Here is a 16,359-nt window from a genome sequence, read left to right on the forward strand (position 1 = left end):
AATTTGCAATCTTGACAGAGTATTTGGTTGAAATTTTGAACTGTACAATCTTCAGTGAAGCAAGAAGATGAACCATGACATGCAGGAGCAGTAGTAGGGCATTCAGTTCATTGAGTTTGCTCTGCCATTTAATGAGATTGTAAATCTGCCAAGCTCAGCCTAGGTCATAGGCTCTACAACCCACTCTGGGAAAGAATTCCACAGATACACTACATGCAGAAAAGAAATTCCTTCTCATCTGTGTTAAACAGTAACCTTCTCTTTCTCTTACCAAACTGCATGATATCACTTCGCCCATCTGCAAGACCATGTGTTTTTATCTTATTAAGTAGTCTTATGGTACTTTATAGAAAATTCAAAGAGATTACATCTTCTGGTTCCCTTTTACCTATGAAGCTTTTGATTGCGTCAAAGAACTTTCATAAAATTGTCAGACACAAAGTCCCCAGTCATGAAGCCATGCTGATTCTGCTTGATTACATTATGCATTTCTAAATGTCTATTACATTCTTTATAAAATAGCCTCAAACATTTTGTTAAATGACAGATATCACACAGGAAGCATCACTTACCTCACTTAGTTCATGTTGTCTTTGCAATTTTTTCTCAAAATTACTTTTCAGTTGAGTTAGCTGATCATACTGAAAACAAATAATTAGTATTATATACACAATATAATTTTTACAATATAAAAACAAAAATATAATAGCCATTGCCTTACTTTATCTAACAGCTCTTGTCTTTCTGCTTCCAGCTTAGGTTCAAGTTGTAGGTTTTTTTCTTCCAAGAAACAAAAATAAGTTTATGATACTATCCCAATTAATCAAAGAAAATTTTATAGAATGACAAGCAGAACTAAACATACTTGCTAGCTCCTCGATGTAATTAATCAGATCATCTTTGTCCGTGCAGATCTGTTTCAATTGTGGCAAACTGATGAAATGCTCCAGTAGCAAAACTTCATTCTCATTTAAATCAGTCAATTGTGCAGTACTATAAAAGTCAATTCATAAATATCATTAAGAAAAATCAAAATGAAATAAGCATATTCTTGCAACGCAGGTACACAAATATTTCCTAACAAAACCAGATAAATAATCGAGATCAATTGGTGTGTTTTTAATGCTCATTACAATCTCAGTCAGGTAAATTTCATATCTCATAAATCAAACAACTTGAATATCGGAATAATTAAGTAGACAGCTACTTAAATTAAAGAAGTACGAGGATTAGTTTTAAGTTTTAATCTTGTTCCCTAAATTTTCGGAACTATTGATGATAATCTATTGTTGTTATTTGATTAAGAAGCAACTTCTTTTCCAGACAACAGCTGCTCACACCATCTCTGGACACCTTTTTTTTGATCCCACTGCCACTAATCTTCACCTTACTTAATCAACTAGAGTTCCAACCCATCAGATTTTCCTTTTATTCATTTACTCACCCTCTTTTTTTAAAAAAAACTCCCTTGAGACCTATTATTTTCTTGACTTTTCTGAAACAAACTCATTAATCCAGAGTGTTAACACTGTTTCTCTCTTTACAGATATTGCATTCCTTGCTCAGTATTTATTTGGATAATTGGATTATTTGCATAACAAATTGCTGAATAAATTACCCACTCATTATATTTGTTTACTTGAGAATCCAGATGTGTTTAATAGTAATTTTAAATAAGAAAAAAACAAGATTCATGACCACAATGCTCAAATTACATGGTGTGCTTGTGTACCTTAACCATTCCGTATTTGGTAAGTGTAATTTTTGATAATAGCATATTTGTGTTACTATGTCAGTCAATATGCATGCACAACAAATTTAAAACACAAGTGCATGTAAGATGTTTTTAATAATAAGTACATGCAGCCAAAAAGGAGTGCTGAGATAGCCATAAGTAGCAATTTCAATTGTTTAGACTAATGTCAGTGACTCTCAAAATACTCCTGTGTTGGGAACTTGTCTTACAACCTGAAAGGCAACACCAGTTACTCAAAGAAAGAACTGGAATTGCCAAACATTCATACGCACAAATAGAGTCAAAACCCAGAGCTATTTCAGGTGAATTGGGCTTAAAAAAACTGGGACAATTTAATCCATGCATATGCCACAAATCATGTCGACATTTTTTAAATACAGAAAACCAAATCAATTTGAAGAATGCTCTAACGTAGAAGTGAAGCACAAAAACAAACTACCACCTTTTGCAGTGTACAATTATAACAGAATAGATTCACATAGATCACATTGTGGGCGGCACGGTGGCACAGTGGTTAGCACTGCTGCCTCACAGCGCCTGAAGACCCGGGTTCAATTCCCGACTCAGGCGACTGACTGTGTGGAGTTTGCACGTTCTCCCCGTGTCTGCGTGGGTTTCCTCCGGGTGCTCCGGTTTCCTCCCACAGTCCACAGATGTGCGGGTCAGGTGAATTGGCCATGCTAAATTGCCCGTAGTGTTAGGTAAGGGGTAATGTAGGGGTATGGGTGGGTTTCGCTTCGGCGGGTCGGTGTTGACTTGTTGGGCCGAAGGGCCTGTTTCCACACTGTAAGTCTAATCTAATCTAATCTAATCTAATCAATGCTATTACAAATGGAACCTTAATAATCTATAACTGAAATCTTGAAGGGGAATGTAAATATAGATTAGAAACACCATGTCACAAGTACAATACCCCGACAGACAAGCCCTGTGCATACACAGGATCTGCTCAGATAAGGAGAAATGCAACGGAAATTTAAAGATGTTGACTGACACACTCATATAAAAGGGATACTGTGCTCAACTCACTGATCGTCAATCCCGATGTGTCACAGTAAGAAACCTCAACCTCCTCAGAACACAGACACAGGACACAACCGATAGAGTACCCTCCGTGATCCAGTAATTCACCAGAACAGAGAAACTACACCATGTTGAAGACTGTGAAGAACAAGTCATCGTGATGACGAAGATCCCAAGGTCATCCCTATACCTCCACTTCTCACCTTCAAACAACTGCAAAACCTTAAATAAACCATCATTCACCATGAACTATCCAGCCTTCAGAACATAGCCACAACACCAGACAACCCTACCACAGCAACACATGTAAGACATGCCAGATCATCGGCATGGATACGAGCATCAGTCATGGGAAGACCACTCACTACATATATGGCAGATACTTATGTGACTCGGCTAATGTTGTCCACCTCATACACTGCAGACAAGGATGTCCCGAGACATGGTATATTGGCGAGACCACGCAGATGACAACAATGAACGGATACCATGTAACAATCACTACACAGAAATGTTCCCTTTCCGGTCGGGGGACATTTCAGTGGTCAAGGACATTCAGTCTGCGATCTTTGGGTGGGCAGCCTTCGAGATACATATCGCAGAATCGCTGAGCAGAAACTGATAGCCAAGTTCCATCCCCATTAACATGGCCTCAATGGGTTGATGTCATATTACATGTTAACCCACCATACTGTTCTGTATCTGTTAAATCATCCTTATTGTCGAATTTTGACACCATTACATTGATAACTTGTTATGATCTCTCTACCTTAATTAGTTTGTGCAGGTTTAGACTACTTGTTATTTGGGTTAGACTCGCAGCATGTGACTCAGACCGGTCATGTTATTCCAGCTGGTTGGTTTGTCTTCTTAAATTTTTTGTAATTATCTCCTTGCCTCAATTAATTGGATAACAGGTCATCCCCTCACTTACTTTTCAGCTGTGGACACTTTACTCACACCATCTGACACTTTTGATCACCTGCAGACTTATTGTTCAGCCTGTCGACACTCCACTTGCATCATATGTTTGATCTTTTGATCTTTCTGCCTATAAATTCTGTGCCTGTGCACTTTTCTCCACTTTATTTGACGAAGAAGCAGTGGTCCAAAAGCATGCAATTTCAAATAAGCCCTCCAGACAATAACCTGGTGTTGTGTGACTCCTGCACAAGTACAACATGTTACAAAGTGAATGGGCAGAAATCTGGTGTACTCAAAATGAGCTCTCAGATCCTAACTTCAAATGCTCACAACATTTTCTATATAAAATTAGCATATCAGTTCTGCTTAAATGAATTAAAAAATAACTACACCACTGCTGAATTGTATTACTTATTTTAAAAAAAAACAAATTCCAGTCAGTACAATCGGTTGTATTATTACATCTTAAAACCTATATGCATACCTGAGTTCATGGAGCTCTGCAAAGTGGTCAGGGAGATCTGGCATCTTGTAACTATGACCATTCAAACCTAACTAAAACAAACAAAAAAAAACCATTTGCATCCTAAAACACTGCATGCTTTGAAAATTATAACAATATTTCTCTACTGTAAAGAGAATATTGGGAACATTACACTCGCAAATATCCCCTCAAAACACCATCCTGATTAGAAACTACATCACTTCAATGGCGCATGGTATTTAGTGAGCAAAATTAGAGCGAATGGCATTGAGGGCAAAGTACTAACTTGGATTGAAAATTGATTGGCTGACAGGAAACAAAGAGTAATGATAAACGGTGCCATTTCAGAATGGCAGACAATGATCAGTGGGGTACGGCAGGGATCAGTACTGGGACCGCAGCTTTTTACAATATATGTTAATGATATAGAAGATGGTATTAGTACTAACATTAGCAAATTTGCTGATGATACTAAACTGGGTGGCAGGGTGAAATTGATGAGGATGTTAGGAGATTACAGGGTGACCTGGACAGGTTAGGTGAGTGGTCAGATGCATGGCAGATGCAGTTTAATGTGGATAAATGTATGGTTATCCATTTTGATGGCACGAACAGGAAGGCAGATTACTACCTAAATGGAATCAATTTAGGTAAAGGGGCAGTACAGAGAGATCTGGGTGATCTTGTACACCAGTCAATGAAGGTAAGCATGCAGGTACAGCAGGTAGTGAAGAAGGCTTCATAACAAGAGGGATTGAGTACAGAAGCAAAGAGGTTCTTCTGCAGCTGTACAGGGCCCTGGTGAGACCATACCTGGAGTACTGTGTGCAGTTCTGGTCTCCAAATTTGAGTAAAGACATATTGAGGGAGTGCAGTGAAGGTTCCCAAGGTCAATTCCTGGAATGGCAGGACTATCTTACGCTGAAAGACTGGAGCGACTGGGATTGTATACCCTTCAGTTTAGAAGACTGAGAGGGGATCTGATTGAAACGTATTAAAGAATTGAACACTCTGGAGGCTGATGGGTGAGTGCCGAACCAGAGGACATAGCTTAAAAATACGGGTTGACCACTTAGGACAGAGATGAGGAGAAATCTCTTCACCCAGAGAGTGGTGGCTGTGTGGAATGCTCTGCCCCAGAGCGCAGTGGAGGCCCAGTCTCTGGATTCATTTAAGAAAGAGTTGGATAGAGCTCTCAAGGATAGTGGAATCAAGGGTTATGGAGATAACGCAGGAACAGGATACTGATTAAGGATGATCAGCCATGATCATATTGAATGGTGCTGCAGGCTCAAAGGGCAGAATGGCCTATTCCTGCACCTATTGCCTATTATTGTCAATGGTACCAGTTCCGAATTCAAACACCCTTACAGCACTGCAGGTGCACCAATCATCCTGACAAAGGAAAATCACTTATCAAGTGACCTAGTTTAGTTTTATTTAAACTTGTGCCTACAAAAAAATTAACAGACTTGTGTAATGATATAATTTTAGTGTTAAAATCTTTTTAAAAAAAAAGTATGACTAGTCTGTTCCAATGATCATGAAAGTATTAGAACGATACAAGGATCATAAACAACATTAAAGATTGAAAATAAATTAATTTCTTGTTTCTTACACATACTATATGACTATAATCAAAGTACTTTCACAGAAGATTTGTTAGTTCTGATTTTCACTTCTAAATACAGCGTGTTAAAATCCCAATTGTTGATTTTTTTTTTAGAAATTATCATTCAGATTTGTCTAATCTTAGCCAGCCTAAGAGTTTCTCTAACCATAAAACCCTTTGCAGTATTTAAAGAAAAAACTGTTAACTACCTTGCCTCATCTATTTGGATAATTAAATAAATACCTAATAAAATGGCTCTAACCAAAACTTACCTTGAACAATTTTATTAACGTACATCTACCAATATAAACAAACATTCTTAGTTTCCTTCTCAACAGTTAGCTGGATCATAAACAAAAGAAGACAAAAGCAAAGTTACCATTCAGAGCTTTTGTCAAGGATTCAGAGACGGTTATGAATCTTGTCCTGTTCATCTGATTTCCTATTTAATCTATTGCCAGGAATCAATGGATGTAATATAGTCAGATTTTTAAAACGAGCCAAACAAAATTATCTAATATTAGGACTAATTTAACAAAAGATATATTACAGTATCAGAGGTTAGTAAACAGGAAGCAGAGATTAAGAAAAACAGAATATTTCAAGGTTGAGGAGAGGCATTAACTAGCAGGGTACAGCAAGGATCTGTGCTTGGGCTGTAGTTATTTACAATTTATACTCATTATGTAGAGGTGTGTAATGTAAGCAACAGCACCTTCCACAGCTGGGATCTCTATTTGCTCAACGAAAAAGGGCAGCAGATGCATATGAATATGAATTGACCACTTGTAACCCTACAAATTCTCTTTTGAACAATACATGAACCTGATTTCAAAATGCGCCTCCTTTCCTTTGCTCTGGCTGAATTCATATGTGCTCCCCACCAAGGACAGTAACAGTTTAAAAGATGGCTCATCATTGCCTTCTCAAAGGCTGGGGTAAAGTTGAAATTCTTTATTCTTGTTTGAAGACAAGCTTGATTCACTATGAATGTTTAAATACAAATTTCCTTTTGCTACAGACTAATTTTGTCCAACTTATGCATTTTTTGGATTTTGTGATGGTACTGTTGCTCTGCCCTTTATTGATGACAAGTCTGCATCTACGGCACAGAAAATACAAGAGTCAAAAACCTCCTGCACTGACCCCACTGTATAAAGCTCACCATAGCTAGAGGGACCAAATTGTTGATCACAAAGGTTTTCTGTTTATCAATAACTATGTGATTGGCTCCCATGTAGCTAAACAGCTTGTGCAGAGTAATGAGATGTTAGAAGCCTTCAGACCTCCAGAAAGGAAGCTGCTGTCTTTATCTCCACAGCAAAAACACCTGAAGCCCAAAGAAAGCCTGTTTCTTTTTTCCTTCCTACTTACTGCTAATTGTAGCTTTTCACCAATAAGCCAGAGGTTTCATAAATTGTGAACCAGTCACTCTGTGCCTGCTGCAAGTAAATTTTAGCACATGGGTGGGGGGAGACGAGCGAGAGAGAGCACGTGAGCGCGCAAGAGAGAAGTAAAAGGCTTTGCAAAAACTGAAGATAATGCCTGATGTTCTAAAATACTGAATTCTAGTTTACATTTACCTGTTCTGATGAGTCAGTTGTGGGAACTGGTAAAGGCAAATCTGTAATCAATCCATAAGTAGGAGCAGCAGGTCTAGAGCTACTAAAGCCTGGGCCTGTAACTGAATCCGGAGGACACGAAACTGTAGACTCCTGAGTAGGATATGGTGGAATAAATGGATATCCCTGAGGGGAGTAAGGAGCCACAGCAGCAGGACCACTAAAACAACTGAAAGGTATGTAAAGATTAAAAATTAGAAAAATATCAAAATATCTGTGTTAAATTTTAGAAATATTTAGTTGCAATCAAATACTGAAATAACCTTTAAAAAGCTGGACTTCTGCCATGTGTAGTTTGCAACAATTCAAAAGGTGGGCAATAATTAAAACAAAGCTTTGGAATAGTACCCAAATTTCATGTATGACAAACTGGAAAAACCAAAAGATTTGGTGTGCCAAATAGAGACGTCAAGAAAAATAAAGGAACAACTAGCTTACTGTAATAAAAATCTCTCATTCTCATATCACACCTACACAGACTAACCTGGGGAGAAATAAAACTTCTTTTTAACAATGGCGTTGCAATAATGATGGATTTTAACCTTCAAATGGACTGGACAGAACAAACTGGTAATAGCAGACATGGAAGAGTTTAAAGAATGCGGTGATAAAGCTTCATGAAACAACACATCAGGAAGCAAACAAGAAAGAGGCTATTTTAGATTTCAACTCAATGAGACAGATTAATTAGTAATCTCATTACAAACAGCCTTCTGGAGAACACTGATCATTACAATGACTATGGTAGAGACAGGCACAAATATAATTCTGTTTCGTATTAAATGTAATTAAAGCCAACTACATTGGTATGAGGGGTAAATTGGCTAAAGTAGACTGGTAAATTAGATTTTAAAAGGTCAACACTGGATAAGCAATGAGTATATTTAAAGAGCTAATGCATAAACCTCAAAAATACAAAGATAATGAAAAACAAATTCTCCTCAAAAGGAACGTTAAAGGAATGGAAGTCAAGGTTTATGGGATGCAAACAGGAAAACAGTGCTGACAGCACAGCAAGATTGACTCTGCTACTGAATAGTGCAGTAGGTGGTGTACGTCTGTTTCAAAATTCAAAATTCCTCTGTTGGAGGAAAAACTCTGTAGAAATGGTGACCAATCCATTGTTAAAGAGGTTAATGATGGTATAGATAGAATAATAGGTCCACAGTGTTGCCAAGAAAAGTATTTAGTCTGAGAATTGGAAGCATTTTAGAAATCAAAGACGACCAAAAATGAGAGAGAAGTTGAAAACAATGCAGATGGAGTTTAATCTGGATAAATGTGAGGTGCCACATATTGGTAGGGCAGGATTTTACAGTCCTGGGGAGTGTTGCCAAACAAAGTGACCTTAGAGTGCAGGTTCATAGTTCCTTGAATGTAAAGTCACAGGTGGACTGGGTAAAGGCAGCATTTGGTATACTTACCTTACTGGTCAGTGCTTTGAGTATAGGAGTTGGGAGGTCATGTTACCGTGAGACCAGGACATTGGTTGGGGCATTTTTGAACTACTGTATTCAATTCTGGTTTCCCTGCTAAAGGAAAGATGTTGCTAAACTCGAAAGAATTCAGGAAAGATTTACAAGGATGTCGCCAGGGCTTGAGCTACAGGGAGAGGAGGAATAAACAGGGGCTGTTTTCTTTGGATCATCAGAGGGGTCACCTTATAGAGGCAGAGATAGGGTGAATAGTCAAGGTCTTTTCCCCCATGGTAGGGGAGTCCAAAACTAGAGGGCATAGGTTTAAAGGGGAGAGTGGAAAAATTTAAAAGGCACCAAAGGGGCAACTTTTTCACACAGAGGTTGGTGTGTATATGGAACGATCTACCAGAGGAATTGGTGCAGGCTGGTAAAATTACATTTAAAAGGCACCAGCATGTGTATATGAAAAAGAAGGGTTGAGGGGGATTTGGGCCAAAAGATGGTAAATGGGGCTCGACTTATTTAGGATGTCTGTTTGGCCTGGATGAGTTGGACCAAAGAGGTTGCTTCAGTGCTGTATATCTCCATGACTGTAATAAATGAAACTAAACTAGCATGAACCATGAAAACAGGTTGTAAAGAGCTTCCACAAATACGGATAGAGCAGAGAGAAGCAAAAGTAATGTAGTAGCTGAAAGAAAAGTTTTAATGGGAGATAAGGAAATGGCAGGTATTGAACAGATATTTTGTGCCTATGCTCACAGTGGAAGGTTGTAAACACCAGGTCAGAGATAATGTTTGTAAAGAAGAATGAGAGAAATTAACGGAAGCAAAATCCAACAAACCTTCTGGGCTTTATAGTCTACATCCTAGAGGTCTGAAAAAGACAGTTGCAGAAATAGGAGATTCACTGACTGTGATCACCCAAGAACCTGGAATAGCTCCAGTGGTTTGGAAAGTAACAAAATATAGCAGAAATATTCAAGACAAAAAGAGAGAGAGATAAACAGACCTATAGGCCAATTAGTCATATATCAGCTGCCAGAAAGGGCTGAAATCTATTATTATGGAATTAGTGACTGACCACTTTAAAATACATAATGATTACATAGTGTCAAAATGGACAAGGGGGAGATTCCACTTGACTAATTACTTAGTGCTTTTATTGCAACAAGTATAGTAGTTAAAGTGGCACCAGAGGACATAACAGTTTACATAATAAAAATTCGAGTTTCGAATAATTTATTGGCCCAAATGGAGGATAAACTAATGGACAAAACCAGAGCAGGAGAAAAAGAAACAGTAAATGTTGGAAATCTGAAACAAAAATAGAACATGATGAAAGTATTTGGGACAGTGGGAATGTGAAGAAAAGCAAAATGTAGTTAACGAGACATCAGAATTGTGAAAAATTATAAACACAAGTGAAATGCAGGTTTGGGGGGGGGGACGAAGAGAAGAAAAAGAACTAAGGGAAATTCTATGATATGATGTAATACACAATAGAGTAAATCACTCGGATTGAAGATTTGTAGCTCGGGTATCCGTTGTTGTGGTTCTGCTCGCCGAGCTGGAAGTTTTTGCTGCAAACGTTTCGTTCCCTGGCTAGGGAACATCATCAGTGCGGTGGGAGCCTCGTGTGAAGCGCTGCTTTGATGTTTCTTCCGGTATTTATAGTGGTTTGTTCTTGCCGCTTCCGGGTGTCAGTTTCAGCTGCAGTGATTTGTATCTGGGGTCCAGGTCGATGTGTCTGTTGATGGATGTTCTTGCCGTTTCCGGGTGTCAGTTTCAGCTGTAGTGGTTTGTATATGGTGTCCAGGTCAATGTGTCTATTGATGGAGTTTGGGGATGAATGCCATGCTTCTAGGAATTCTCTGGCTGTTCTCTGTCTGGCTTGTCCTATGATAGTGGTGTTTTCCCAGTCAAATTCATGTTGCTGGTTGTCTGAGTGTATGGCTACTAGAGATAGCTGGTCGTGTCGTTTTGTGGCTAGCTGATGTTAGCTGTCTTCCAGTTTGTCCTATATAGTGTTTTGTGCAGTCCTTGCATGGTATTTTGTAAACTACGTTAGTTTGGCTCATGCTGGGTATTGGGTCCTTTGTTCTAGTGAGTTGTTGTCTGAGCGTGGATGTTGGCTTGTGTGCTGTTATGAGTCCTAAGGGTCGCAGTAGTCTGGCTGTCAGTTCTGAGACACTCCTGACGTATGGTAGAGTGGCTAGTCCTTTTGGTTGTGGCATGTCCTCGTTCCGTGGTCTATCTCTTAGGCATCTGGTGATAAAGTTGCGTGGGTATCCGTTTTTGGCAAATACCTTGTATAGATGTTCCTCTTCCTCTTTTCGCAGTTCTGGTCCACAACACACTGCAGTACACCAGAACTGCGAAAAGAGGAAGAGGAACATCTATACAAGGTATTCGCCAAAAACGGATACCCACGCAACTTTATCACCAGATGCCTAAGAGATAGACCACGGAACGAGGACATGCCACAACCAAAAGGACTAGCCACTCTACCATACGTCAGGAGTGTCTCAGAACTGACAGCCAGACTACTGCGACCCTTAGGACTCATAACAGCACACAAGCCAACATCCACGCTCAGACAACAACTCACTAGAACAAAGGACCCAATACCCAGCATGAGCCAAACTAACGTAGTTTACAAAATACCATGCAAGGACTGCACAAAACACTATATAGGACAAACAGGAAGACAGCTAACAATCCGCATCCACGAACATCAGCTAGCCACAAAACGACACGACCAGCTATCTCTAGTAGCCATACACTCAGACAACCAGCAACATGAATTTGACTGGGAAAACACCACTATCATAGGACAAGCCAGACAGAGAACAGCCAGAGAATTCCTAGAAGCATGGCATTCATCCCCAAACTCCATCAATAGACACATTGACCTGGACACCATATACAAACCACTACAGCTGAAACTGACACCCGGAAACGGCAAGAACATCCATCAACAGACACATCGACCTGGACCCCAGATACAAATCACTGCAGCTGAAACTGACACCCGGAAGCGGCAAGAACAAACCAATATAAATACAGGAAGAAACATCAAAGCAGCGCTTCACACGAGGCTCCCACCGCACTGATGATGTCCCCTAGCCAGGGAACGAAACGTTTGCAGCAAAAACTTCCAGCTCGGCGAGCAGAACCACAACAGAGTAAACCACTGTATAGAGCCAAAATAAGTTGTAATAGGACAAGTTAAAAAAAAAAGGTGCATCTGGGGGTACTGTGAAAGGCAGAATAATGATGCATCTTGTTGCATCTGCTGTAAGGCTCTTCCCCCTGGCTCAAGAGTCCAGGACAAGGAAACTTAGCTTCAGATTAAAGGGACAGTCATTTCAAATTGAGACAAGCTGAAATTTGTTCACTCAGAAATGAATCTTTGCATGGCTCTGAATGCTTCGTCATTGATTATATTCAAATCAGAGCAGAGACAGGATGCTGCTTGTTAAGGGAATCAAGGTATAAAGGGAATGGGCAAGAAGGTGAATTTAAGGTCAAAGATCAACGCTGCGCTTTTTGAATAGTATAGTAGATTTGAACAGCTTGAGGCCTACTCCTACCTTTGTGCTCTGTTTCTATGTAAAATACAATCTTCAACAATGCAATCCCACCAAATACCAGAAGCACTTTGAAAAGATTAATTAATATTTTGTTGGAAAAGGACCTTTAGTGAAGAGTAACCATAATATTTTGAAAATTCCCACTAAGTTTAAAAATGATGTTTCTCAATGTGAAAAGATCTCAGATTAAAACTATTAAAGGGGTAAATTGGTTGTGATGGATTGATAAATTAAGTTAACAGGTCTGGCAGTAGTCAGCAATGGCTAGTAGTTAAAGAATTAACACAGAGTTGCAGTGAACATATTTTCCTTTAAGGAACACAAGACAAACAAGTACATCAATTGAGGGACTTTTAGAACGGAGCATAGGAGGACCAAGAAACTAAAAAGAGAATAGAAGATGAAACCAAACAACATAAAACACGAGCAAAGGCAGTAAAGCATCAACAGATGTATAAAAAGCAAATAACTAGCAAAGACAAATGTGAGTTCATTCTAAATGATTACTTTATGTCCATCTTTGTGAAGGAAGACACAAATATCCTAGAAATCAAAGATCTAATGGATCTGCAAGAATGTGCAATCAAAGAAAATTATTAATACTAAATAACAAATCAAAGTCATGGTACTGAAAGTCAACAAATTCTAGAGTATTTAGAGGGGTGGCTATGGAGATAGTGTATGGATTAGTGATAATCTTTTAAAATCCTATAAATTATGAAATGCTATGTACAGATTGAAAGGTTACAAATATAATCCCACATTTTAAAGGAATGTGAGAACAAGAAAACAGGAAATTACAAACCTATTAGTTTGGTATCAAAAATACAGAAAATACTAGAATCCATTATAAAAGATGGAATATCTGGACACTTAGAAAATAATTTGAATGAGCAGAGTCAACATGGATTAGTGAAAGGAATTGGGGGAGGGGACAACCATTGTATCCAATATATACCAATAGTTGGAAGTGGGAACCAAATGTAATATGTCCAAGTTAGCAGATGCCAAAAAATTGGGTAGGAACAACACAGAGAAGTTACAAGGGATTTGGAGAGAATGAATGAGTGGGCAAGAAAAAGGCATGTGGAAAATAATGTAGACAAGCATAAAGTTATCCACTTTCATAGAAGAAATGGAGGAACAAAGTATATTTTAAATGAAGAAATTGGGATGTGTTGATGGTCCTGTGCGCAGGGGTCTGCATGGTCTTAAGTCATTAAAGATCCAATGCAGATGCAGGATCAGGAAGGCGAATTGGCCTTGATCACAGGACAATGTTTGGATCCTAATGATAATACAGGAAATGGGGATTGTGCAGGAGAGTTGTACTGATGGCTAACTATGATCTCAAAAGGTGGAGCAGATTGAGAAGCTGAATGGCACACTCCTGCTGCTATATTTCTACCTCACTGATGCTTTACCCTGGATTATCCTGCATTTGAAACCATAGCCTAACTCAAACGCTAGCTTGTTACTAATGAGCCAAGCTAAGGTATACATGATGATCATACATACTATGGAAAGGATGGTGAGCTTGAAGCCAACACTGGAGGGTTCTTCCAAAATTCTTCAAGGATCGTCTGAATGATTTTTCCAAGGTCTGAATGCATTGTGAACTTCGATGTAAGTCAAGAAAGAGAGAGATTTTAATCGTTTTAAATGATTAGGACATACATTGAACAATGTATTTTAAATAATAAATTCTTCATGAGCAAAAAAAGTGTAAGATAAACATGTGGATATAAAAGTTAACCAATTTCAAAAAGAAAAGGGACCTACTCTAGATTCATTTGCTTACAGGCACTTCATTAAAAGTAGGGTATCCATCCATAGATGAACCACTATTTGTACAAAAATATCTGTGACTGCAGGAAGATATCTATTACTTCTTGTTGTAAATTTCCTTGCATCTCATTGGCAGTTTTTTCCACTGTATTGCTTGCAATTTAGCTATATGGCAAGATTTTGTTTTACATTCTACCGAACCAGGGCTGACGTTTTTATGTGCTTAATTGAGAATTTTGCTTTAATTTTTTTTATTTACTGGTTTCAATTTTACTTTTAATGAATGGCTTTGTAGGTCCCTAGCACTAATGTAATCCACTTGTCCACTGCAAAGCTACCTTCAATCATGTGCAAGCAATATGGCATTCTTTCTGAAGGTAGTCTCCTGGGATCTTTGTATTTGCTCTTACAAAGGAAAGCTTCATTAAGAGTTACTAAATTACAAAGTTATTTTCAATCTCTCCAATAATTTTACTCATGTTACACATTTCTCCTGAATGGTAAAAGCCCCTAATGTTATAGGGCAACCTTGAGATACTGCAAGGATTTAAATTCTTGGATCACTGGGGTATGTTTTGTGGTAAGCATAAATTATATAAGAGACGGTTTGCACCCTAATAGGTTAGGGACCAGCATTCTGGTAGGCGGGTTTGCTACTGCAACACAGCTACGTTTAAACTAAGTAGCTGGTGGGGGGGGGGGGAATGGACTGGATGTTTAAGAAGGAAATTGAAGGGAAAGTTAGAACAAGGGAACTCAAGAAAGACAACTATCAATGAAGCAGAAAACTCAAAAAGGGATCATGCTGTAAGGTTGAGTGAAATAGGAGTTGATGGGAAAGGCGAGGGCAGGAACAAATTAAAAATACCATACATGAATGCATGAAGTATTAGAAATAAGATGGATGAGCTTGAGGCTCTTTTGGAAATTGGCAGATACGATATTGTGGGGATAACTGAGGTGTGGCTTCAAGGGCCTGGGAAATGATCATTTAAGGCTGCACGTGCTTTCGTAAGGACAGACCGACGGGCAGAGGGGGTGGGACGGCCATGTTGGTAAGGGATGATATTTAGTCCCTTGTGCGGGGGACTGAGAATCAGGGGATGTAGAGTCAGTGTGGATGGAGCTGAGAAATTCTAAGGGTAAAAAGACCCTCTTGGGAATTATCTACAGGCCCCCAAACAGTAGTCTGGATGTCGGATGCAAGTTGAATCAGGAGCTGAAATTGGCCTGTCGCAAAGATGTTACTACAGTTGTTATGGGGGATTTCAACATGCAGGTAAACTGGTAGAATCAGGATGGTATTGGACCTCAAGAAAGAGACTTTGTGGAGTGCCTTCGAGATGGATTCTTAGGCTCCAGCACCAGCTGCTCTATCAGGGAGAAGGCAATTCTGGATCTGGTATTGTGCAACGAACCAGAATTGATCAGGGACCTCGAAGTGAAGGAGCCATTGGGAAGTAGTGACCATAATACAATAAGCTTCAATCTGCAATTTGAGAGGGAGGGGGTACAATCGGAAGTGACAATATTTCAGTTGAATAAAGGGAACTATGGAGCTATAAGGGAGGAACTGGCCAAAGTTCAATGGTGTCATACCTTAGCAGGGATGACAGTGGAGGAACAATGGTGGATATTTCTGTGTATAATGCAGAAGTTGCAGGATCAGTTTATTCCAAAAAGGAAGAAAAATCCTAGGAGGAGGCATGGAATGCCGTGGCTGACCAGGGAAGTTAAGAAAAATATACTTTTTCTCTTTTAACTTTATAACATAGCAAAGATAAGTGGGAAAAGAGAGGACTGGGAAGCTTTTAAAGAACAGAGGATTACCAAGAACGAAATACGCAGAGGAAAAAATGAGGTACGAAGGTAAACTGGCCAAAAATATAAAGGAGGATAGTAAAAGCTTTTTTAGGTATGTGAAAGGTAAAAAAAAAGGTTAAGACTAAAATTGGGCCCTTGAAGACAGAAACAGGGGAATATATTAAAGAGAACAAAGAAATGGCAGAAGGATTGAATTGTTACTTCAGATCTGTGTTCACTGGGAAAGACACAAGCAATCTCCCTGAGGTAACAGTGGCTGAAGGACCTGCACTTAAGGAAATTTATATTTGCCAGGAATTGGTGTTGGAGAGA

At 39.0% G+C, this 16,359-nt stretch overlaps 1 protein-coding gene across 2 annotated transcripts in view; it reads right to left on the reverse strand.

Annotated features, from left to right (window-relative positions):
• vps37a (VPS37A subunit of ESCRT-I) overlaps nt 1–16,359 on the reverse strand; it is a 47,323-nt gene that overhangs the window by 7,894 nt on the left and 23,070 nt on the right. For both annotated transcript variants that reach the window (XM_060824011.1, XM_060824019.1), the window contains exons 4-9: nt 13,954–14,054; nt 7,383–7,590; nt 4,188–4,258; nt 866–993; nt 722–780; nt 573–641 (exon numbers count right to left, since the gene is read on the reverse strand). In XM_060824011.1, coding sequence (XP_060679994.1) covers nt 573–641; nt 722–780; nt 866–993; nt 4,188–4,258; nt 7,383–7,590; nt 13,954–14,054 — 636 coding nt within the window. The remainder of the gene's footprint in view (nt 1–572; nt 642–721; nt 781–865; nt 994–4,187; nt 4,259–7,382; nt 7,591–13,953; nt 14,055–16,359) is intronic.

The sequence above is a fragment of the Hemiscyllium ocellatum genome, chromosome 1 (assembly GCF_020745735.1).
Source record: "Hemiscyllium ocellatum isolate sHemOce1 chromosome 1, sHemOce1.pat.X.cur, whole genome shotgun sequence".
Lineage (NCBI taxonomy): Eukaryota > Metazoa > Chordata > Chondrichthyes > Orectolobiformes > Hemiscylliidae > Hemiscyllium > Hemiscyllium ocellatum.